The 13,319-nt window shown below is 56.4% G+C and overlaps 1 protein-coding gene across 1 annotated transcript; it reads left to right on the top strand.

Moving 5' to 3' along the window:
• Positions 1-2,047: 2,047 nt before the first annotated feature.
• CDH16 (cadherin 16) lies at positions 2,048-12,838 on the top strand. The gene is made up of 18 exons (XM_004057782.3): positions 2,048-2,150; positions 2,876-2,933; positions 3,229-3,312; positions 4,527-4,682; positions 4,753-4,891; positions 5,577-5,735; positions 6,543-6,739; positions 7,343-7,465; positions 7,675-7,825; positions 8,079-8,306; positions 8,390-8,466; positions 8,540-8,728; positions 8,830-9,071; positions 9,655-9,788; positions 10,468-10,710; positions 10,877-10,984; positions 11,587-11,703; positions 12,471-12,838. Exons 2-18 carry the CDS (start codon positions 2,889-2,891, stop codon positions 12,566-12,568), a joined length of 2,490 nt encoding a protein of 829 aa, XP_004057830.1. The 5' UTR covers positions 2,048-2,150; positions 2,876-2,888; the 3' UTR covers positions 12,569-12,838.
• The last annotated feature ends 481 nt before the right edge of the window (positions 12,839-13,319 follow it).

Here is a 13,319-nt window from a genome sequence, read left to right as displayed (position 1 = left end):
GGTTTGTGAAGGCACACACAGCTCCGCATGGCTCCTCCACCACTTCACTGGGGTTGAGCTACCAAGGAGGCCCTCACTGTTCTCTCTACCATGAGTATCCAGGCCAGAACATTCCATGCTCAGCATTGGCTAATTCAGTTTTGGTGGGAACAGCCGCCGGGAGCCCGCCCTGCCTGGAATGAGAGGTCTTGCATTTGTATAGGAAGGTGTACTCGTGCTTATGTTTAGGGATGCACCTGTCTCCCTGCCCACCCATGCCCATGGCTCCCTCACCCTCGGCACAAGTGCTGCTGAGAGTTTTTATCTACATGGTCTCAGGAAAAACCATCCCCATCTGGTGGTGGGTGGGAAGTGGCTGAGTGGGGACTGGTATACAGGTCTGCCCATCTCCAAAGCCTGGAGGCAGCCTGGGGCGAGGTGGGGGGCAGTTTCTAAGAAGGTTCTGGGCCAAGGTCCATACATTCCTTCCTTAGTTCAATTTATTCATTCCACAGACTCCAGGGAGCCCTGGCAACCTGGTTAGAATCCTGATTGCAGCTTGTTGAATGGCAGGAGGAGGCTTGAGGGCTGCCCCTCCACGTACAGGGGAGCGCTGAGATTCACCCACGTGCTCCCCAGGGCAGAGGTAACTGCTCAGAGCTGTTGCTGCTCTGCCCCTCCTCCTCACATACTTCAAGGAATGCAGAAGGCATGGTATTTTCAGATCAAGTGAGGGTCCCCAGGCCTTCCTGGCTCTGTCACTTATTGACTGTGTGACCCTAAGCAAACCACTCAGCTTCTCTGTGCCCCAGCATGTGCCCAATGCCCCTTCAGAACGCAGTATGTGGCATAATGAAGGTATGTGCTCAGAGCAGTGCTGGGCACAGAGCAGGAGCTTAACACGTGTGAAACCCCCTTCAACCTCCCCACACTGCACTGCTCCAGGCTGGGTGCCAGAGTGACCCTGAAGCAGGCACTCAGCTTGTGACAAGGCTGGGGGCAGCTGGGGGTAGCTTCTGGCCTGAGAGAGACTAATCAGATGTACAGTGGGAAGGACTTCGTGGGGACCATGGGAAGCTCCAAGGCTGGAGAGGGACTGGAGACCTTCTTCCCACCCTCTCCCCTCGTTTCAGACTCCCAGGCCCCAGAAGCATCTCCTGGCTCTGCTTGGCTGCCCTCATTGCGGGGAGAGCCCCTGTTCAGCCCTGCAACTCCCTCAAGGTCACGTGAGCCAGTTTAATCTTCTTAGAGGCATGAGACTGCCCACTGTCTCAGCCCTGTCACTGTTGAGTGGCCAGTGTAAGGACTTCGGGGGCTCATAGGCTGCTGCACTCCCCCACCACAGGTCCCCCTGGGGGGGTGGTCTGGAACCCCAATACCCACTTCCACTCATGTACTGCTCACCCATCCTTTGCAACCTCCAGCTCCTTGTCTTAGTTCCACAAGCCATGGGGAGCTGCCGGGGCAGAATGAGAGCCAGGTCATTCCTGAGTCCATGAGTTCTGCTCTCAAAGGGCTCCCAGTCTAATGGAAGAGGCAGACAACGACAAGCTGGTGTCCTCTGTGTATTAATAGAGATAGCACATGGCATGGCGTGAGGGGGAGGGGCATTCCCAGAGGAGGCTCCTGAACAAGCCTGGGAACATAGGGGAAGTTTCCTGGAAAAAGGAATATTTGAGCTGAGCACTGAAGCATGAGCAGGTGCTTACCACACAGATGAATGAGTGGGAAGGGTGTTCCATGCAAAAGGAACAGAGTGTGCAAAGGTGTGGCTGCAGACACTGGAGCCTGGGAGATAAGTGAGACCAAGTCTGGAGCCACAGAAAAAGTAATGTCCAGACCCAGAGGGCCAAGGAATACCTCCTGGGCTGTGCTGGGGTCGAGGGAGTGCCAGGCCAACCATCTCCCCACCTCCTGGAGCTGGCAGTCACGGATGCTGAGCAGCTCCTAGCTTTCCAAAGTCAATGAGTAACCTGGGGGGCTGGGCGGGGCCAGGCCTGCTGCTGTGGGCCCAGTGGCCTTTTCCACTCCTGAGCAAGCGTGGCTGAACCCTCCTACCTGCTCAAGTGCCCTGCCTTGCCCCACCCAGCCCAGCCTGGCCAGAGCCCCCTGGAGAAGGAGCTCTCTTGCTTGGCAGCTGGACCAAGGGAGCCAGTCTTGGGCGCTGGAGGGTGAGGGGCTGGGAGTGGAGGGGAGGGCATGGCTGAGGCTGAGGTTGGTGGTGGGGAAAGGAGAAACACTGCCCTGTCCTCGCCATCTGGGAAAGAATTCCCCGGGCCTCATCTTAGAGGGGTTGTCGATTTGTCGCTGCTCTGCCTGCCCAGCTCCATGACAAGGGCTGGAAAATGATGAGACAAGGGCCGGGCTCCTGCTCCGGGGGTTCTCCTTGTCTAGAAGGTGGCAGTGGGAGGCAGGACAGTCCCGCAGGCCCTGAGCTAGGAGGACTCCTCCTGTGGTCAAGTCCTCTGTGACCTTGGCCAGACCCCAGCATTCAGGCCTTGCCTGCAACAAGAGGTGACTTCAGGAAGTGACCCTCCAAGTCTTCAGGAACTTTCCAGCTTCAAACTTTTGTGATTTGGGGGGTTGCTAGAAAATTACCACTTTGGGATCTGCGGCCTGGGGAGGCTATGGTGAGAAGGAGCTGGAGGTCTAGCGGTGAAGTTCTGATAGAGCGCTTGATGGGCCAAGAGCCTAGAAGCAGGGTGGCTGGGCCTGGGGGCCTTGGTGGGCCTGGCCAAGGAGCAGGGCACTACCCTGCAGGAGATGGAGAGCCTCAGCTCCTTTGGAGGGGAGGAATAGAAGACTAGTCTGCAGTACGATCCCACTAGTTGTGTGTGTGGGATGGAAAGCCCCTCCCTACCCACCTGGGCTGGATCCTCACTGCCGTGTCCCTCAGGCCTGTCCTGACCATGGTCCCTGCCTGGCTGTGGCTGCTTTGTGTCTCCGTCCCCCAGGTGAGCTGGACCCTGCCCCCTCTCCTTCAGGTCTTGGCCTTGGGGGTTGACACCCTTGTCCCCAACTCCACCCGGACCAATTGCACTGACCGTGAGAACAGTGCAAGGCATGGGAGGGATCAGAGCTGGGACTATAGAGCTACTGTGGGATGAGGAGGTCAAAGGCCAGAGCGCGGGCGGATGGACTAAGGTACAGCCAGGCCCTGGGAAGGGGCAGAAATTCCGCTCTTCTGTTGGGTCCCAGTGCCCACGCAGGAAGATAGAGCCTGGTGACAAGGTGAGAATCCTCCCACAGGCTCTCCCCGAGGCCCAGCCTGCAGAGCTGTCTGTGGAAGTTCCAGAAAACTATGGTGGAAATTTCCCTTTATACCTGACCAAGGTGAGCCGGAGAGCTGGGGTTGGGGCCGGGGGGATCCCTCCCCACAAAGTCCTGCTTCTCCTTCCTCTGGCACCCTTCCTCTTGCTGTTTCTGTTTGAAATCCTGCTTTCCAGAGAGTGTGTACACGTTACACAGGTTGAGTGTCCCCTATCTGAAATGCTTGGGACCAGAAGTGTTTCAGATTTTGGATTTTTTTTTTCAGATTTTGGAATATTTGCATATATATCATGAGATATCTTGGGGAATGGAACCCAAATCTAGATACGAAATTCATTTATGTTTCATATACATCTTATACACATAGCCTGAAGGTAACGTTATACATTTTTTTTTCTTTTGAGACGAAGTTTCGCTCTTGTCGCCCAGGCTGGAGTGCAGTAGCATGTTCTCAGCTCACTGCAACTTCCACGTCCTGGGTTCAAGAGATTCTCCTGCCTCAGCCTCTTGAGTAGCTGGGACTACAGGCATACACCACCACTCCTGGCTAATTTTTTTGTTGTTGTTGTTGTTTTGTATTTTTAGTAGAGACAGGGTTTCTCCATGTTGGCCAGGCTGGTCTTGAACACCTGACCTCAGGTGAGCCGCCCGCCTTGGGCTCCCAAAGTGCTGGGATTACCACTTTGGGATTTACGAGCTGGGGAGGCTATGGCGAGAAGGAGCTGACAGTACAGAGGTGAAATTCCGATAGAATCCTTGAGGGGCCAAGAGCCCAGTGTGAGTCTGCTCCTGGGCGAATATTTTTAATGATTTTGTGCATGAAACAAAGTTCTGACTATGTGTTGACTGTGACCTGTCACATGAGGTCAGATGCGGCATTCTGTACTTGTCACATCATATTGGTGCTCAAAAAGTTTCAGATTTTGAGTATTTCAGATTTCAGATTTTCGGGTTAGAGATGCTCAACCTGCAGTGGGAATGACTAACAGATTTTAATCCTAGTGGAGAGCAGAGCTTTAGATTAAAGAACAAAATCTCGGTGGTGAGGTTTCAAGCTTCAGAAAGAAGGGCAGAGAGTTTTGGGGAGCATCAGGTCCAGGGAAAAGAGTTCTGGCTCTGAGTCTCAGTCCTGATGCTTACTGGCTGTGTGACCTCAGACAGGAGCCAGATGTCTCTGAGACTCAGTTTCCCCACATGTAAAATGAGGCCATCAGGTGGAGGAGGGGCATCTCCCAGGCCTGGCCACCGCTCCCTTCACTTCTGTTCATTTCCATCAGTTGCCGCTGCCCCGTGAGGGGCCTGAAGGCCGGATGGTGCTGTCAGGGGACTCAGGCAAGGCAGCTGAGGGCCCATTTGCTATGGATCCAGATTCTGGCTTCCTGCTGGTGACCAGGGCCCTGGACCGAGAGGAGCAGGCAGAGTACCAGCTACAGGTATGGCTGGGCCAGGTGTAGGGGAGAGCAGGCAAGGCAGGGCCAGACGCTGACTCCCCTTCCCTGCCAGGTCACCCTGGAGATGCAGGATGGACATGTCTTGTGGGGTCCACAGCCTGTGCTTGTGCATGTGAAGGATGAGAATGACCAGGTGCCCCATTTCTCTCAAGCCATCTACAGAGCTCGGCTGAGCCGGGGTACCAGGCCTGGTGAGTGACCAGGGCAGCCAATTTACAGTAAGGTCAGGTGGGCCTTGATGGAACAGCAGAGAGCGAAGAGATGGCCAGACAGTTGGCATAGGACAGGGCAGCCATTTCTGTCCCATTTCTTTTTTCTTTTCTTTTCTTTTTCTTTTTTCTTTTTTTTTTTTTTTTGAGATGGAGACTCACTGTCACCCAGGCTGGAGTGGAGTGCAATGGCGCGATCTCAGCTCACTGCAACCTCCACCTCCTAGGTTTAAGCAATTCTCCTGCTTCAGCCTCCCAAGTAGCTGGGATTACAGGCACCCGCCACCATGCCTGGCTAATTTTTTTTGTATTTTTAAAAGAGACGGGGTTTCGCCTTGTTGGCCAGGCTGGTCTCGAACTCCTGGCCTCAGGTGGTCTGCCTGCCTCAGCCTCCCAAAGTGCTGGAATTACAGGCATGAGCCACCGCACCTGGCCCATCCTGTACCATTTCTGTCCCACCTTGTTCCTCCCTACTCCACTGAGGGTGCCATCCACTCTTGGCTTCAGTTTGCTCATCTGGGAAGTAGGACGAAAAGCCGTGGCTCATCTCCAGAGTCCTGATGTGATGATGGATAGGGAAGAAAGGACAGAGGAGAAATAGGAGAGGCATGGGAGACTCTCCCCACCCTCTCTATCCCTTACAGTTTGCCCTCCCACCGTGAACCAGGCATCCCCTTCCTCTTCCTTGAGGCTTCAGACCGGGATGAGCCAGGCACAGCCAACTCGGATCTTCGATTCCACATCCTGAGCCAGGCTCCAGCCCAGCCTTCCCCAGACATGTTCCAGCTGGAGCCTCGGCTGGGGGCTCTGGCCCTCAGCCCCAAGGGTAAGCCCGAGCAGGGTGTGCTGGGGAGGGAGGGTCAGAGAAAGCTGGAGAAGGCGGTATCTGAACCATAAGACAAGCATGGGTGGGAGCTTGAGAGGTAAAAAGGGAGGGAAGGGCACTCTAGGTGGAGACAGCAACAAGGCAGGGGGCTGTGGAGGCAGGGCCAGGCATGGAGAGCTAGGAAATGGTGTGAAAGGAGGGCCTCAGCTCCACACTCCACGGAGACCTGGGCCTAAGGGACAAAGATAGGAACAGTCTAAGGGGTTGTAGCCTAAGATGCTGCTGGGCAACCTTGCGACTGATGGCAGAAGAGACCTGGACCTGGAAGCTCAGACCAGAGGCATGAACTAGGGATGGAAAGAAAAGTGAATCAGGCATCATCATAGCCAGCCACGCATTCACCCGTCTACTGCCCAACAACCTACACAGTCCATCCAACCTCCCATCACTCATCCAAACACTCTCCTATTCACACACTCAAACTCCCATCCACCTACCAAGTCAACCACCCATTCATCCAACCAACCCATCATCTGCCATCTACCCACCTTCTCATCCTGGTCATCCACCTACCTCTCTAGTCTATCACGCATTCGTTGTGTGGAGAGATATGGAGGTGGCTTTGCAAACTGTCATGTCCTTGTTGGAGGCTCACAACAGTGCTTAAAGTTCCTCTCTTCCCTTGGCCAAGAGAGTATCCCAATCACCTGCTGTATGCTTGGTTTTGTGTCTGGTATCTTGCTGAGAATGATGCCCTGGCCCCTGCTCCCTGGCTGCCTGCTCAGCTGACCATCCTCCCTGTTCTAGGGAGCACCAGCCTTGACCACGCCCTGGAGAGGACCTACCAGCTGTTGGTACAGGTCAAGGACATGGGTGACCAGGCCTCAGGCCACCAGGCCACTGCCACTGTGGAAGTCTCCATCATAGAGAACACCTGGGTGCCCCTAGAGCCTATCCACCTGGCAGAGAATCTCAAAGTCCTATACCCGCACCACATGGCCCAGGTGAGTAAGTGGCTGTCAGTGGCTGAAGCAGCCCCATGGATGGTGCAGCCAGGCCCGAGTCTCATGGATATTTGGGGGCTGGGTCTGGAACCCACATGACCCGTGCTCCTCCCTCCACTCTTCCCATTACTTCCCACTGTGGACTGGGGTGTTCAAGGCCCTGGACGCAGGCCCACAGCCCCTCGCCTGCCCTGCCATCCTCTAGCAGGCGTGACTCTGTGCTCTGACCTCTTGAACTTGCCCAGGGCTTCCTCAGAGAGAACAGCTGCCATCTCTTGCTGCCATGGGGATTGTCACCCCGGGCCAGGAATGTCTCAGGCCTCTTCTAGGAATGCCCTGGGGTCAGGCCCAGGCTGAGAGGGCAGAAAATAAAGTAACCTGGTCACTCAGGCACTTTGGGCAGGGTCCAGGCTTGGATCAGGGCAAGGCCACTAACAACATGTGCCCTGAACAGAAGGATCCCACCTGGACTCCAGGCCCAGGGAGGGCAGCACCTTGCCTGGGTCACACAGTTGGGGCTCAGGCTCCTCAACGAGTAATCAGATGGGGCGCAAAGGCTGACATGGATTGTTCCTGCCCGTTGGCCCGGGGTGTCCCCCCCAGGTACACTGGAGTGGGGGTGATGTGCACTATCACCTGGAGAGCCATCCCCCGGGACCCTTTGAAGTGAATGCAGAGGGAAACCTCTACGTGACCAGAGAGCTGGACAGAGAAGCCCAGGCTGAGGTGATATGAACGGGGAGCCAGGGATGCAGGCTGGGGGTGCTTGGTCAGTGTCCAGTTGGCTTTTGGGGGTGTCACAACTACAACAGAGGCTGAGGCAGTGGGAAAGAGCCCCGAAGAGCTGGAGCTGGCCCACCGGAAGGAAACTCAGAACCAGGCAAGGCTGGAGCTGCCCTTGGTACTGACCTGAAGCCCCCTACTGCCCACCGCAGTACCTGCTCCAGGTGGGGGCTCAGAATTCCCATGGCGAGGACTATGCGGCCCCTCTGGAGCTGCACGTGCTGGTGATGGATGAGAATGACAACGTGCCTATCTGCCCTCCCCGTGACCCCGCAGTCAGCATCCCTGAGCTCAGTCCACCAGGTGAGCTACGGGATGGGAGAGGGACAAAGTCTCTATTAACCACCTGGTCTTGCTCTTCTCTGGGATAAGGACCCAGCCTCAGGCCCCCATGTCAATGTCCCTCCATAACACACACACACACACACACACACACACACACACACACACACACACGAGCTCAAGTTCAGTTTAGTTTGGCACAAAATAAGGAGTGGGTGGGGTAAGGTCTCCAGGCTGGGCTGTGGTCCTATCCAGGCGGGTGCTGTCTTGGCAGGTACTGAAGTGACTAGACTGTCAGCAGAGGATGCAGATGCCCCTGGCTCCCCCAATTCCCACATTGTGTATCAGCTCCTGAGCCCTGAGCCTGAGGATGGGGTAGAGGGGAGAGCCTTCCAGGTGGACCCCACTTCAGGCAGTGTGACACTGGGGGTGCTCCCACTCCGAGCAGGCCAGAACATCCTGCTTCTGGTGCTGGCCATGGACCTGGCAGGCGCAGAGGGTGGTAAGTGCCCTGATTGGTGACCCAGGCCCCCTGTCCCCTCTGTTCCTACCCTGACCTCACCAACACGTCCACCTCTGCCCTAGGCTTCAGCAGCACGTGTGAGGTCGAAGTTGCAGTCACAGATATCAATGATCATGCCCCTGAGTTCATCACTTCCCAGGTAAGCAGACGCAGGGGAGAAGGCCTTGGGAAGGATGCTCGTGGGGGGCTCACCATCCCTCCTCCTTCTCCAGATTGGGCCTATAAGCCTCCCTGAGGATGTGGAACCCGGGACTCTGGTGGCCATGCTAACAGCCACTGATGCTGACCTCGAGCCCTCCTTCCGCCTCATGGATTTTGCCATTGAGAGGGGAGACACAGAAGGGACCTTTGGCCTGGATTGGGAGCCAGACTCTGGGCATGTTAGACTCAGACTCTGCAAGGTGAGGGCCTGGGTAGCTGGGAAAGGGGCCCACACATGCACGCATGCATGCACGTGTGCCTTGCCCAGGCCCGCACAGTGACCTGGGCCTCCTGGTTCCAGAACCTCAGTTATGAGGCAGCTCCAAGTCATGAGGTGGTGGTGGTGGTGCGGAGTGTGGTGAAGCTGGTGGGGCCAGGCCCAGGCCCTGGAGCCACAGCCACGGTGACTGTGCTGGTGGAGAGAGTGATGCCACCCCCCAAGTTGGACCAGGAGAGCTACGAAGCCAGTGTCCCCATCAGTGCCCCAGCCGGCTCTTTCCTGCTGACCATCCAGCCCTCCGACCCCATCAGCCGAACCCTCAGGTGAGCTAAAATCCCAGCCCCTTATCTGGACTGGATTGCCCCTGCTCCTTGGGGATGACCCCAGGGCCTCAGAGGGGACTCACATTATCTATGGCCTGCAAAATTTCTCATACTATGGCAAATGCCAAGGTTGTGACTCCTGGCAGGGATCGGGGCTGGATGGACAGGGTGGGGCATGGAGAGGGGTGTTTTGGACCCCATGAGAGCTCAGATTATGCCTCAGCACCTGGAGGGAGGACCAGGCCCTCCTCCAATGCCCCGCAACAGATTGCAGACAGACAAGGTTGTTCCTAGACTCTGATTCCCTTGCAGGGTGACCTGGAGTGAGCAAAGTTGAAATGGGCCTCCCAGGCTCTGAGAGTTTCTCCCTTACCCACGTGATCTGTTCTCCATCCCACACCCACCACCACCACAACAACAAATCCTGAAGCTGGAGAGAGAGACTGGGCCCCCCAGGCTTTGCTGTGGCCCCTGAGTCACAGAGAGGGTGTGGAATTTAAGCAAGTCACACAGCCCTGGGGGATTCTGAACAAAACCCTATATGTAGTCCCAGTACCTCCTCACCTCCTTCCTTGGGCAGCAGGTTCTCCCTAGTCAATGACTCAGAGGGCTGGCTCTGCATTGAGAAGTTCTCCGGGGAGGTGCACACCGCCCAGTCCCTGCAGGGCGCCCAGCCTGGGGACACCTACACCGTGCTTGTGGAGGCCCAGGATACAGGTATGGCCAGGCAGTGATGGGAGCCCCTGGGAGGGGGTACAAACCTCAGACAGACAGACAGCAGGACTGAGCTTCCTCCCAGAGACCGTCACTGGCAACCCCCAGCCCCAAGCAGGAGAGGCAGATATGAAGCTGGGTTCAATGTTCCTCTCTGAGAATGGATCTACTCCTCCGGTGGGCAAGTCTGGCATCTGCCTCCCCTCTCTGACCATTCTCCTAGATTGACACACAAAATCTCCCAGCCCTGTCCTTTAGCCGCTGGAGGGCCTCTCAGGGTGTCAGCTTCAGGGACTGGCACAGGGCCGGGGAGGTGGCAGGAGGACCAGGGGCTGCCCCTGGGGAAGGAGTGCTGGAGTGAATGGGCCACTGGAGCCAGGTGTGGAGGACACTGAACACTGCTCAGGACAGAGAGCTGGCCCTGGGGTGGGGAGCCCCGGGAGGCAGGTTTCAACTGTGAGCTGGGCTGTGATACAGGGCAGACCCAGCAGCAGTGAGCTCCGCCAAAGTCAGGGATGTCCACAGTGGCATGGGGATGATGACAGGTGGAGAGAAGCATGGAGGGAGCATGGCAGGGGAGTCTATAAGGCGAGGCTCATGGGCTGTGGGAGCAGCCCAGGGACCTCAGAGCTCACCCTCCCCCTGACAACACTTGGCCAGCTCAGCACTGCCTCCTCTGCAGATGAGCCGAGACTGAGCGCTTCTGCACCCCTGGTGATCCACTTCCTAAAGGCCCCTCCTGCCCCAGCCCTGACTCCTGCCCCTGTGCCCTCCCAATACCTCTGCACACCCCGCCAAGACCATGGCTTGATCGTGAGTGGACCCAGCAAGGACCCCGATCTGGCCAGTGGGCACGGTCCCTACAGCTTCACCCTTGGTCCCAACCCCACGGTGCAACGGGATTGGCGCCTCCAGACTCTCAATGGTGTGTGTTGGGGAAAGGGAGGGAGGCTGTGGCCAAGGCAGGGAGGGGGTGTCACTTGGAAGTGAGATACCCTTCTACCATGGGGGTGGGGCTAGGCCTAGGGGGAGCAGCCCCCAGAGGGCCTGTCCAGGCTGGTGACCCTGGTCTTTGCCTGCTGTCCCAAAAGGTTCCCATGCCTACCTCACCTTGGCCCTGCATTGGGTGGAGCCACGTGAACACATAATCCCCGTGGTGGTCAGCCACAATGCCCAGATGTGGCAGCTCCTGGTTCGAGGTGAGATTGGGCTTGGGTGCAGCCTGCAGTTCCTGAGGGAACCGCTGGGATGCAAGGGGAGGGAGCTGGTACATATGCATACAGGCTGCTCATGTGGACAGCACATGCCTGTGCACACTTGCACACCTATGGCTGGGCACACATACCTGGGCACACAGGAACAGGCACAGAGGCACACACATTTTTTTTTGAGACAGAGTCTCACTCTGTCACCCAGGCTGGAGTGTAGTGGCATGATCTCGGCTCACTACAACTTCCGCCTCCCAGGTTCAAGCAATTCTTCTGCCTCAGCCTCCCAAGTAGCTGGGATTACAGGTGTGCACCATCATGCCCTGCTAATTTTTGTATTTTTAGTAGAGACGGGGTTTCACCATGTCAGCCACGAACTCCTGGCTTAAGTGATCCACCCATTTCGGCCTCCCAAAGGGCTGGGATTACAGGTGTGAGCCACCACGCCTGGCTAGCGCATATATCTTCACACACACGTGAATACACACATGTGCAGAAACACACACATATCAGCCAGGTGGCTGGGCTGGGGGCTCTGAGCAGCTGGGGAGCCCTCCCCTCCCTACCCTTACCTTCCTCCCCTCTCCCCTCAGTGATCGTGTGTCGCTGCAACGTGGAGGGGCAGTGCATGCGCAAGGTGGGCCGCATGAAGGGCATGCCCACGAAGCTGTCGGCAGTGGGCATCCTTGTAGGCACCCTGGTAGCAATAGGTAATGGAGGTTGGACATTACCTGCGTGGGCGAGGGCGATGGGTGTCTGGAACCACAGCCTCCAAATAAACACCTTTGTCCCCAGGGTGCCCCTAGCTCTGAAAAAGGAAGCCCCCAACTCTCCTTGTCATTATGCACCTGCCCTTTGATCATAGTCATTGTCATCATCATTGATAGTAGCATCTATGGTCACATGATTGCACATTGACTGTGTGGCAGGGACTATTGCCGGGAATCCTCCCAGCAACCCTGTGAGGTAGATCCTGGTATCTCCCCATTTTGCAGATGAGGTCATTGAGGCTCAGAGAGGTTAAGTGACTGGTCCAAGGTTACACAGTCAGAACCCAGGTCTTTCTAGCCTAATTGCATCAGTCTAAGCCACCCCTTCTATCCCCTTTATTTCTTTAGCCCCTCAAATTTTCTCCTTGCTGGTTTTACTTGCTGGTTCTAGCACACTGCTGTGATGAGCCTTTCTCTTGGAGGTCCATGGAGTTGGGATCCAACTTACTGGTTCCCCGATGTCCCCAAGAGAAGGGGACTTTGGAGGCTGAGTATACTGGGTCAGCCTCAGAGGGGTAGGGGCCAAGCGGGCCGAGGAGTCAAGCTTCTCCAGGCACCACCACAGAGTCATACCCAGCCCAGCCTCAGGATGCTGTCCAGGAAACTCATCTCTTCATTAATCCAATGCCAATCACAGGAAGTCCCTCGTGATGAACAAGTCCCACGGCCCCTTCTGAGGCCTGATCCATCCCTCTTGGGCCCCACAGGAATCTTCCTCATCCTCATTTTCACCCACTGGACCATGTCAAGGAAGAAGGACCCGGATCAACCAGCAGACAGCGTGCCCCTGAAGGCGACCGTCTGAATGGCCCAGGCAGCTCTAGCTGGGAGCTTGGCCTCTGGCTCCATCTGAGTCCCCTGGGAGAGAGCCCGGCACCCGAGATCCAGCAGGGGACAGGACAGAGTAGAAGCCCCTCCATCTGCCCTGGCGTGGAGGCACCATCACCATCACCAGGCATGTCTGCAGAGCCTGGACACTGACTTTATGGACTGCCCATGGGAGTGCTCCAAATGTCAGGATGTTTGCCCAATAATAAAGCCCCAGAGAACTGGGCTGGGCCCTATGGGATTGGTATGTCTGTGTCTCAGTGTCTATGTGTGCATGTGTGTGTGTGAGTGTGCACACACCTGCTTTTTCATCCCTTCCCCATCTCCTGCCACATAGAAAGGGTCTGGGCTTGAAGGACAAGACTGAGGTCCCCTGCAGGGAAGGACATGAAGACGTCATATGGGCTATTGGTGAGAGCTTGGGGCCACAGCAAAGTGGGTCATTTTTGTGGAAATCCAGAGCCCACCAGCTACAGACCCTGGATGGGTGAACTCTATGCAGGTGATGGTCAAGGAAGGGTGTCTTTGAGGGTGTCATCTCTGTGTTTTCCTGGATGTCATCTTTGCTATGGGAAGGCAAAACCTTGTGAGTCCCCATCTTCTGCTCATGTGTGAGCACCTTGTGCTCCTGTGCATGAGTCACCTACACCCAGGGATGGGCAGAGGCCCCTCAGTCTCTGCAGGGCCCTGGGCAGGATGGTGAGGCCCCATGGGTCAGGAGCATGTGA

Source organism: Gorilla gorilla, chromosome 18, assembly GCF_029281585.2.
Source record: "Gorilla gorilla gorilla isolate KB3781 chromosome 18, NHGRI_mGorGor1-v2.1_pri, whole genome shotgun sequence".
In the NCBI taxonomy this organism is placed as follows: domain Eukaryota; kingdom Metazoa; phylum Chordata; class Mammalia; order Primates; family Hominidae; genus Gorilla; species Gorilla gorilla.
The sequence above is the reverse complement of the archived record's forward strand: the minus strand, read 5'-3'. Positions and strand labels throughout refer to the sequence as shown.